At 44.7% G+C, this 12,043-nt stretch overlaps 1 protein-coding gene across 2 annotated transcripts in view; it reads left to right on the forward strand.

Annotated features, from left to right (window-relative positions):
- Positions 1-5,794, forward strand: part of wasf1 (WASP family member 1) — a 158,506-nt gene extending 152,712 nt beyond the window's left edge. For both annotated transcript variants that reach the window (XM_014205484.3, XM_082976968.1), the window contains exons 9-10: positions 3,007-3,554; positions 3,702-5,794. In XM_014205484.3, the coding sequence (XP_014060959.3) occupies positions 3,007-3,554; positions 3,702-3,862 (709 nt within the window). In that variant the 3' untranslated portion in view covers positions 3,863-5,794. The remainder of the gene's footprint in view (positions 1-3,006; positions 3,555-3,701) is intronic.
- Positions 5,795-12,043: the final 6,249 nt, after the last annotated feature.

The raw sequence follows: 12,043 nt of genomic DNA on the forward strand, positions 1-12,043 counted from the left end.
AATATTTGAATTTCTGAGAATATCTTATACAATGGGTGAAAGTTATGAATAGTAACCCTAGGTGTAAAATAGTAATTAATATTTCTCAGAAAGTATTAAACTGTCAAAAAGAGCTAAACAAGATTGTCCACTATCAGCATATCTACAGTGCATTCAGAAAGTGTTCAGACCCCTTGACTTTTTCCACATTTTGTTACGTTACAGCCTAATTCTGAAATTGATTAAAAAAAAAATGTCCTCATCAATCTAGACACAATAGCCCATAATGACAAAGAGAAAACATATTTTTATTTTAGCAAATGTATTAAAAATAAAAACAGAAATACCTTATTTACATATGTTTTCAGACCCTTTGCTATGGGACTCGAAATTGAGCTCAGCTGCATCCTGTTTCCATTGATCATCCTTGAGATTTTTCTAGAACTTCATTGGAGTCCACCTTTGGTAAATTCAATTGATTGGACATGATTTGGAAAGGCACACACCTGTCTATATAAGGTCCCACAGTTTACAGTGCATGTCAGAGCAAAAACCAAGCCATGAGTTCGAAGGAATTGTCCGTAGAGCTCCAAGACAGGACTGTGTTGAGGCACAGATCTGGGGAAGGGCACCAACAAATTTCTGCAGCATTGAATGTCCCCAAGAACACAGTGGCCTCCATCATTCTTAAATGGAAGAAATATGAAACCACCAAGACTCTTCCTAGAGCTGGCTGCCCAGACAAACTGAGCAATCTGGGAAGAAGGGCATTGGTCAGGGAGGTGACCAAGAACCCGATGATCACTCTGACAGAGCTCCAGAGTTCCTCTGTGGAGATAGGATAACCTTTCAGAAGGACAATGATTTCTGCAGCACTTCACCATTCAGGCCTTTAAGGTAGAGTGGCCAGACGGAAACCAATCCTCAGTAAAAGGCACATGACAGCCCGCTTGGAGTTCACTCTCAGGCCATGAGAAACAAGTATCTCTGGTCAAATGAAACCACATGGAGGAAACCTGGCACCATCCCTACATTGAAGCATGGTAGGTAGCAGCATCATGCTGTTGGGATGTTCATCATGGGCAGGGACTGGGAGACTGGTCAGGATCGAGGGAAATATGAATGGGGCAAAGTACAGAGAGATCCTTGATGAAAATCCTGCTCCAAAACGCTCAGGACCTCAGACTGGGGCGAAGGTTCACCTTCCAACAGGACAACGACCCTAAGCACACAGACAACACAACACAGGAGTGGCTTCGGGACAAGTCTCTGAATGGCCCTAAGTGACCCAGCCAGAGCCCGCACTTTAACCTAGGCGAACATCTCTGGAAAGACCGGAAAATAGCTGTGCAGCGACGCTCCCCATCCAACCTGACAGATCTTGAGAGGATATTCAGAGAAGAATGGGGAGAAACTCCCCAAATACAGGTGTGCCAAGCTTGTAGCGTCATACCCAAGAAGACTCAAGGCTGTAATCGATGACAAAGGTGCTTCAACAAAGTACTGAGTAAAGGGTCTGAATACTTATGTAGATGTGTGTAGATTGATGAGGGGAATGTAATCAATTTTAGAATAAGGCTGTAACGTAACAAACTGTGGTAAAAGTCAGGGGGTCTGAATACTTTCTGAATGCACTGTCATTTAAAATAGATACATTTGACGACATGATAATAAGTTGTTTCCTTCTAAACATTTGACAACTTTAGCGATGTCATCGTATATCCCGACACTATCATGTAATTTAGACTAAACAGTCGTTAGCCTCTGTCCAGAATGACTGGGTTTATCACGGCTGTAGGGCACCACTATTACGCCGTCGGTAGAGGGCGGATTGAGAACGTTCATAACAACGGCATAGCGCGACTGAGTGAAGGGGGTGTAACCTATGAATAGCCAGTTGTGTTGAGTTTTGTTCTGCTTAACTCTGATGATGGGGACGTGAGCAGCTACAGGTGTGTTTCGCATCTCCGGAATTTTCTGCTCCGTTGAAGCACAAGCAGAGGAAAAGAGGGAGGGATGAAGGGATGGATTCTGGATGGGGGTAGTGGAGCGAGGGAGAATGATGAAGAGATGGATTCTGGATGGGGTAGTGGAGCGAAGGAGAATGATGAAGAGATGGATTCTGGATGGGGTAGTGGAGCGAAGGAGAAGGATGAAGGGATGGATTCTGGATGGGGTAGTGGAGCGAAGGAGAATGATGAAGAGATGGATTCTGGATGGGGTAGTGGAGCGAAGGAGAAGGATGAAGAGAGGGATTCTGGATGGGGTAGTGGAGAGAAGGATGAAGGGATGGGGTAGTGGAGCGAAGGAGAAAGATGAAGGGATGGGGTAGTGGAGCGAGGGAGAAAGATGAAGGGATGGATTCTGGACGGGGTAGTGGAGCGAGGGAGAAAGATGAAGGGATGGGGTAGTGGAGCGAAGGAGAAAGATGAAGGGATGGATTCTGGACGGGGTAGTGGAGCGAAGGAGAAGGATGAAGGGATGGGGTAGTGGAGCGAAGGAGAAGGATGAAGGGATGGGGTAGTGGAGCGAGGGAGAAGGATGAAGAGATGGATTCTGGATGGGGGGTAGTGGAGCGAGGGAGAAAGATGAAGGGATGGGGTAGTGGAGCGAGGGATAAGGATGAAGAGATGGATTCTGGATGGGGGGGTAGTGGAGCGAGGGAGAAGGATGAAGGGATGGGGTAGTGGAGCGAGGGAGAAGGATGAAGAGATGGATTCTGGATGGGGGGGTAGTGGAGCGAGGGAGAAGGATGAAGGGATGGATTAGCTTGTTGTACTGTGAGTGTATAACAAGAGTACAAGGGAGAAGGATGGATTAGCTTGTTGTACTATGAGTGTACAACAAGAGTACAAGGTATTTTCTTGACTCTCCATCTTCCTGTTATCTCTGCTAGATTTCCCTCCATTTCTTGCTCCCTCTCTCCCACCTGATTTTATATTTGTCACCTCTTCTCTATTAGTGCACTGCAGTTCAGTTAGCTTTCAATTAACAGTAACTCTGTCTTTCTCTCTTCCCTCTCCTCAGCTCCAGTTCAGGTTTTTCAGACAGCAGACCCCAATCTCCAGCACAGCCTCACAGCTTCAACTCCAACACACCTCCCCCTCCGCCACCCCCCTTGCCCCCTCCACCTCCTCCCTTGCCTTCCATGTCTGGTTTTGGCCCTCGGGGCACCCCTCCTCCCCCTATTCCTCCTCTACCTGTCCAGCAGCAGCCCCCGGCCATCCCCCCTCCCCCTGCCCCTCTCCAGATCGCCCCTGGCGTCCTCCACCCTGCCCCTCCCCCAGTGGCACCTCCCCTCCACATCTCCTCCCCAGCCCGTCTCCAGCAGGTCCTGGACAGGGGCCCGACCCCTGGCCAATCAGATGGCACCGTGCTGCCTCCTCCACCCCCTCCCCCGCCCCTCCCAGGAGTGCGGAGCTCCTCCCCCTGCCTGCCGGGCCCACCCCCCGTGCCTTCCTTCCTGTCAGGTGCCATGGCGTCCCCACTTTCTCACTCCGGGGGGAAAAAACACTCCACCAACCTGCCGCCCATCAGCGATGCACGCAGTGTCCTATTGGAGGCCATCCGCAAAGGTGGGTGGGGCCTCGGTGTAACAGCCAGTAGATCTGTTTATTGTGCATGACTGTCAATGTGCGTAGTCATTGGACAGTTTTATAACAGAAAGCGGATCCATTCTCTGTTGTAGGTTGCAGTAATCCCTCTCTCCTTCCCTCCCCCAGGTATCCAGCTCCGGAAGGTGGAGGAGCAAAGAGAGCAGGAGGCAGCCAAACACGAGCGTGTGGGGAACGACGTGGCCACCATCCTGTCCCGACGCATTGCCGTCGAGTACTCTGACTCAGAGGACGAGTCCGAGTTCGACGAGGGAGACTGGATGGAGTGAATGAGATGGAGGGAGAGGAAAAGGAAAGAGAGGGGGACAAAAGGCAAAACTGTCACCCAACTGTACCCCCTTTAGAGATGTCAGAATCCATCCTTACAACCACTATCCTCTGTCAGTCCTGTTTTACCCCCTCACCTGTCATACTCTACACCCTCTCTCTCTCTCTCGCCCTCTTGCTCTCTCCCCCCCTCTTTCTGACTCCCCTTTCTCTCTATTCTCTCTCTCCCCCTATTTTTCCTCCATCTTTCTCTTTTTCTCTCTCTACACCTCTCTCTCTTCTCTCCCTCTCTACCTCTCTCTCCCTATTTCTCTCTCCTCCCCCTCTCTGTCTATTCTCTCCCTTCCTCTCCCTCTACACCTCCCTCTCTCTTTCTCTCTCTCCCTCTGTCCCTCTCGTTCTCTGTCATATATTGTTCTTGGTGTGTTTGTAGGAAAATATCCATTTCAGTTGTTTGTTCCCCATGTTCCGGTTGGGAAATGTTTTTGTACTCATTATCTACACATCGTTCAGTGGATCTCATGTTATTTCCCTTCTTTATCCTCCAATTGTATGAAATCCTCCTCATGTACAGTTGTTTAAAAAATGAACGTTAACCAAACAGTTTTTTTGTTTCCGATAACCTTTTAAAGAAAAGCTATTAACAACCACACATTTTTTTACTTCCTTTGTTTCTTGCTGTTGAGTGTCAACGTGACGAAGTGGCGTGATTCTTCTGTCCTTAGTTCTGATACTATCCTGCCACCTGGTGGGCCAAAGTGGAGGTGAATTGATTCTGTATTTTATTATCTCTATTTTGAGTTTCTTTTCTTACAGAAAAACACATGCAGTTTTTAAATGGGCCAGTTGTTGCCAATATGAACCACTTGAAGGATGGTAGCCATCCTGAATATCAGTCGGCTGTGGTTGTTTGCTGAGGAGATTTATTGGAGTCGATGTTTGTTTTTATATTATCAGGATTTTACTTATCACCTCAGAACAAGGAACTATTGTGATGATGGTATGATATGTTATGTGAAGATTGTTGTATGATTAGGATGATGAAGATAAGAAGGATAATTGTGAGACATTAGAAGGAAGTTATTGAGTGATCCGAGCTAATCTATGTTAATCGTTCCCTTTTGTCACCCAAGAACGTGTCTGTCAAGTTTAGGCAAATGTTTTATTATCTGGGTATGTGTGTCCTCAAAGAGCCACCGTAATGTATCTTGGCAGCATGGAAGTGTCATGAAGTTTGGAGCCATATGGTATACTATACTAGACTAGTGTCTGACCAATAGGAACCACTTTGCAGTAGTGTCTGACCAATAAGAACCACTTTACTGTAGTGCTGACCAACAGGAACCACTTTACAGTAGTGTCTGACCAATAAGAACCACTTTACAGAATGAATATCAAAGGCAGCTTATTTCCCAGGGTCTCCCACTCTGTGTGTGCTGACTAACAAGAAGCCTTACCTCGTTTGACTCTAGAACCCTAACTAACAGTTACTATGAAGAATTAAATCAGCAGCAAGGGTCTACCTGTGTTTCTGCTGCCCAAGGGGGCGGGACTCTGATGACAAAGAAAGATTTATCTGCCTTCACTGCCCCCTTTGAAGAAGATGTCTGCCGTCCTTTTCTTTCTCTCTTCCTTCTTTCTCTCTCTTCCTTCTTTCTCTCTCTTCCTTCTTTCTCTCTCTTCCTTCTTTCTCTCTCTTCCTTCTTTCTCTCTCTTCAACTTGCCTTATTGTTTGTACAGACGTATTGTTGAGTTCATGAATGTATCGTGCTGTTACTACTTTTTGCCTGCACTCGTATGGATTAGCTGTTTCTATGTTTGGGGACGAGGGAAACCGAACCCTGGGTTAAAAAAATATCAAACCGTGTAACATGTAACTTATGTAATTGTAACAGTTTGCTTGAATTAATAAAAGCTAATGTTATGTTTCAGGAGTTGTTGTTTTGTGTTTTATTCTTTACTCATATATACGGTATATAGCTTAGCTGATCCAGGAATAGTCATTCCATCTAAAGCCCCCAAACACCCGACCTCACTTCATGAACCATGAGGTAACCACTGATCCAGGGCCTGTGTGTGCTTTCCAGTAGTGGTGTACCCAAAGGGCTAAGGTTTTGAGACGTCTTCCTGAATCAGTAATGGGAACACCATGCATTACACCTCATGACGATAACCTTCACTCTCTCAAACACAAACATTTCACTACTAGACAGATTTCGGATCTTAATTTGACCTAAATTGTCACAGCAAAATAATCCTGCAGTAACAAGATTTGAACATTTAGTCCATAATGTTGCTTCGTAAGGCTATTAGCTGGCCAAAAGTAGGCGACATGAATAATGTTAATATAACCGTGTTAATGTGTGTTTTCACTGATTTTATGTCAATCATGAAGCTCATCTGCAGTAAAATTCTCAGCAACAAAGTGATCCAATTAAGATTCCACATCTGTATGTATAAACTGCCTATGTGAAGTTAAATCCATTCCTTTCCCTTGGTGCACAAGTGGTGCAGGGGGGCTGCTGCAGGGAGCTGCAGGGTGGCTGCTTCAGGGGATCTGCTGCAGGGGGGCTGCTGCAGTCCTCCTACTCCTCCTCGTTCCAGCAGTTCCTTCATTTGTGCCCCCCCCCCCCCCCCCCCCCCCGTTCTACTCCATCTGTAACCACAATGTAACCTCTCCTGGAGACACTTATTTATTCTGTCGCGAGCGCACACACACACACACACACACACACACACACACACACACACACACACACACACACACACACAAGTGAATACATTTCTTCACAATCACACTGTTCTGGCGCATGAGGCTTATTTAAATCGGGGGGGGGGGGGTGTGTGTGTGTGTGTGTGTGTGTGTGTGTGTGTGTGTGTGTGTGTGTGTGTGTGTGTGTGTGTGTAAGAAAGAATGTGATGAGGGAGGCAGAGATTCAATCACTAGATAGTCATAGCAAAGTAAATATAAATGTGAATATTATTATTCATGACTGTAGGGAGTCTTCTTATAGTTTCTCTAACTCCGGCCTTGTTGACAACATTTACTCTTCCTGCTGTCTTTCACATAATACATTCACACGAGAAAGTGTGTTGAATCAGTGATATTGTTGCCTTTCCTCCTCCTGCTGCCTGGCCTAGAGGGCTCCATTTATTGGCCTTAATTTAGTGTAACTCTGAGGACCCCATGGGCCAGTTTCCCAGACACAGATTAAGCCTTGTCCTGGCTCAATGAAGCATGTCAATTTAAAGTGTTTTTTAGTCCAGGACTATGTGTAATCGGTGTCCAGGAAAGTAGTCCCATAAGGCTAAATAGAAAAATGGCCACACTCTCCCTCCCATCCACACACTTGGCACAGATCTGTTGTAAAGGTTGTGTAACACTGCCCTCTGCTGGCTCAGGTAGACTCATACGATGAGCACTCTGACTAAATCAATGTCCCCAGTAGATGGTAGCAACATGCTTTCTATGTCAGTGACACTGCCTGACTTCTGGTGCCAGACCAAAGCCCATTTATTATACATGTACAGTGTCCATAGGACAGCCTCTTTGTCAGCAGTAAGGCAACTCCTGCTGAGCCCGAGGCTGTCCTAATATGGACACCATATTCATTATTTGTGTGAAAACATCATTGCACTGAGCAGCCTTTGGGTGAATATCAATAGTCTCAAGTTGCTTCCTTGCCTCGTCTCTTCCCGTGTCTCTTTCCCTTATCTCCTTTCCTCCATTTGCTCTGACAGGTGACAGGTGAAAGCAAATTCCTGGTAGTTATCCACCAAAATTGCTTTCTGCTGTGTTTATTGTTATTTTTATGTTTCAGACCAGTAAAGATGAAGGAGAAGAGACAAGGAGAGAGAAACATTTTAGAGTATTGAGATGCACCCATAGTTTTTCGATGGTGAGGGTGCAGAAAAGTTCATGGAGGTTTGTACTTACCTAAATAATTTGATTTAACACAAGGTAATGGCTCAGACAAGCAGACTGGGATGGACGTTGGTGACAAGCAGTCAGACGTTGGTGTGGCTCGTTTGGTATAGGGGCATGTTCAGAGGGCATGAAGCGAGGCATCTGTAAAAAAGAAAGACAGGGAATAGAAGCATTATAGTGGCTGCATTTCAAGAGGGTCATTTCCTAATATCCTTTGGAGGAAGGATGTTTGATATTTTTATCTAATAAAAGGATACAGATATCAAATATCTGATGGCAGTATGGCTCAGTCCGGTAAGGCAGGCAGCCAGGGATGGGAGATTGGCGGTGGTAACCGTGGTATACTCCGAGTCGATATGCACGTAATAATAAGGAATTCCCCTCGACCACGACCACAAGAAAGCAAACATTATTTCCAATTGATCTCCATTGTAAAAGAGCCAACTACGTTGTTGGTTTTCTGTTATTGAGAAATAACAAAACAATGCCGTTTAGCTGCTGTGATGTTCAATGTACATGTAAGCAGATCAAAAATTCCAACCTACGGTTCCCAATGGTCCCATCTAGGGAAATAGAGCCTGCAAGAAGAGCCCTGTGGCTTCAGGCTATTTGGCATGAGAGAGTGGGAAATGTGGGGACAGTTTTGCAATCAGAAATATGGCGGAAGTGGATGATGAGTTCAAATCAAGCAGCGTGTTGTGCAAAGTTGGTGAAGGTAAATGTTCTGAATGGACAACAGTAGTATAGAAAAGTGGAACAAAAAGGAAATTGTCTAAAATTGGAGGTGAGGATACATGCATGAATGATAATGAATAGCTTTTTTTTGGGATGTGTTTGTTGAGTAAGGATGCATAAGTGGGGACACCCGTTTGAGGTGTCAAAAATGGTGAAGTACGCGCTGGGAAAAGTGGAGTCTGTCAGAGTGACCAGGAGTGTGGTCTTATTTTGATTCATTGTATTTCTGAAGAACAGAGGAAGATTGCTGTGAGCCTGAAAAGAATCTGGAGAACAGAAGTTTTGTGTTTGAACTTCGGAGTAGAGCACCTGTCAAAGGAGTCATTTCAGGGGCAACGACAGATATTCAGGTTGAATCCCTGAAGAGAATTCCTGGTGTGGTTGGTGCCCGGCGTCTGACCCGCTGGGTGAATGGAGAAAAAGAAGAAAGTCTGTCAGTTCTGTTGTTTTTTGATAAAGAGCAAATACCCACAAATGTGAAGCTTGGTTATGTAAGATACGCTGTAAACCATTGTAGTGTAAGAATTGTAAAGGATTTGGCTATGTTTCAAGTGTGTGCAGACGGACAGAGTATATTGAAGAATGGTGTGTAGAAGGGCGACGGTGAAGCAATTGGGGTGGGGATCATGACTCCGAGTTCCTGGAGTGCCCTGTCAGCGTGAAAGAGATTGAGGTGGAAAAAGTTAGAGCTGTCAATTGAATCTCCTATGCGGAGGCGATTAAAGGAATTGAGAAAACAAGTGATGCTAGTGAAGATATGGTAGTGGACGCACCACAGCCTGTAGTAAATGTTTACTGCCAGTGAAAAGATACCCTGTAGGTTAAAAAGGTGGATTTTTTGGCGTTCATTGCCACAGTTATAAACTGTACGGCAGAAGTCTCAAAGAAGTCTAAGAAACTGGACATTATTATGGCTGCGGTAGAAAAGTTTTTGGGACTTGCAAGGGGTACTGGTGCCAAAAGATCCGCCCTCCCAGGTTCCCCTTAAGCCTGTGTAGGGATCAGATCTGTAGTATTTATTTTTAACAGAAAAAGATTTGTTTATTTATTTATTTTTTGGTAGTTTGGTAATTTTTCTGTATTTTGTTCAATTTTTGGGAATCCTGTTTCCACCCCGCACAATACGTGGCAGAATGCACATTAAATAGTGCATTCGCTAATATACCATAGAAGAAGAAGAAGAAAAAGATGAAGAAGACCAAGACCAAGAACAAGAAGACGAAATGTGGGGACCTGGTGTCTAAGCAGGATACACAAAGCTATGTGTGTGGAAAACATTGAATCACAGGTACTGTAAGACATTTTAACTTGTTTAGTATGGTTGTTTGTAACTCCACTCACTACTTGTAGCTGTATAGTTTGTTTGTTTGTGTTGTTGGTCTTGACTCTGTTGGTAGCTAGCTTGCACTCACTCATGTGGCTGCTACCACCATCAATAAAAGCCCTAAAATATTATGTTTTTCTAAGTAGTGAGAACGCTCAGGCAATGTTGAAAAGTCATCTTTAGACATGTTCTTATTTTCTTAAATGTAGTTTTGTAATTGTCTAAAACAAGCAGACAACAAGAAAATTGCTTTAAGAAAAAGGTCAAGTTTTTGTTGTGAGCCAACTTTTTTATTTAACCTTTATTTAACTAGGCAAGCCAGTAAAGAACAAATTCTTATTTACAATGACCGCCTAGGAACAGTGGGTTAACTGCTTTGTTCAGGGGCAGAACAACAGATTTTTACCTTGTCAGCTCGGGGATTCGATCTTGCAACCTTTCGGTTACTAGTCCAACACTCTACCCACTAGGCTACCTGCCACCCCACAACTGAGGTAACCACAGGATGTTTCCCCCACAGCCGGGCAGGGCCGTGGCATTCTATCTAACACAAACTGGGACTATGGTTCAGTCAAGCAAGACATCCGTACAAAAGATGAGGGAATAGAATAATTTAGTAAGAAGACATATCTGGGCACCAAGGGCTTTATTCAATCCGTAGCGCTGAATATCAGCGATTAACGGCAATGTTCCCAGGGAGACTGCATTCATGGTCAACACTGCATATTTTCGGCTCGATCAGGAAAAACCTTTATATTTTAATGCAGATCTTCCGAGATACTTCGGCGATACGGATTGAATCCAGCCCTAAATATTCTCAGCTCTAATTTTGGTCTAAGGCCAATGATCCTTAGTTGTTGTAATGTAAAGGATGAGAAGTCTAGTAGGCATCTCAAACACACACACACACACACACACACACACACACACACACACACACACACACACACACACACACACACACACCTTCACTTTCCTCCTACTCGCACTCCAAACGAAAGAGACAGAGGAGAAAACAGGCCTTGTCACCCCCCTCTAATGTGATCAGATGAAGAGATGGAGTGGGGGATGAAAAGGAGGAGAGGGGGAGGAGTCAAGCTAGTGGTAGTCATAAGCCCACTAGTCTCCATACAATAACAGTTATTCATTGATAAGGTACGAACATATATTTGTATTTGTATTTATTATGGATCCCCATTAGATGCTGCCAAAGCAGCAGCTACTCTTCCTAGGGTCCGGCAAAATTAAGGCAGTTTATATCATTTTAAAAACATTACAATACATTCACAGATTTTACAACACACTGTGTGCCCTCAGGCCTCTACTCCACCACTACCACATATCTACAGTACAGAAGGGGTGTGTCTGTGTCTGTGTCTGTGTCGTGCTGTGTGTGTGTCTGTGCCTATGTTTGTTTTGCTTCACAGTCCCCGCTGTTCCATAAGGTGTATTTTTATCTGTTTTTTAAATCTAATTTTACTGCTTGCATCAGTTACTTGATGTGGAATAGAGTTCCATGTACTCATGACTCTATGTAGTACTGTGCGGCTCCCATAGTCTGTTCTGGACTTGGGGACTGTGAAGAGACCTCTGGTGGCATGTCTTGTGGGGTATGCATGGGTGTGCCAGTAGTTCAAACAGACAGCTCGGTGCATTCAACATGTCAATACCTCTCATAAATACAAGTAGTGATGAAGTCAATCTCTCCTCCACTTTGAGCCAGGAGAGATTGAAATGCATATTATTAATATTAGCTCTCTGTGTACATCGAAGGGCCATCCATGCTGCCCTGTTCTGAGCTAACAGTCCCTTTTGTGGCACCTGACCACATGACTGAACAGTAGTCCAGGTGTGACAAAACTAGGGCCTGTAGGACATGCCTTGTTGATAGTGCTGTTAAATCAAATCAAACTTTATTTGTCACATGTGCCGAATACAACAAGTGTAGACTTTACTGTGAAATGCTTATTTACAAGCCCTTAACCAACAGAGCAGTTCAAGAAGAGGCTATATACAGGGGTACCGGTACCAGGTCAGTGTGCGGGGGTACAGGTTAGTTGAGGTAATTTGTACATTTAGGTGGGGGTGAAGTGACTATGCATAGATAATAAACAGCCAGTAGCAGCAGTGTACAAAAGGGAGGGGGGTCAATGTAAATTGTCCGGTGGCGATTTTATTAACTGTTCAGCAGTCTTA

The sequence above is a fragment of the Salmo salar genome, chromosome 06 (assembly GCF_965601325.2).
Source record: "Salmo salar chromosome 06, fSalSal1, whole genome shotgun sequence".
Lineage (NCBI taxonomy): Eukaryota > Metazoa > Chordata > Actinopteri > Salmoniformes > Salmonidae > Salmo > Salmo salar.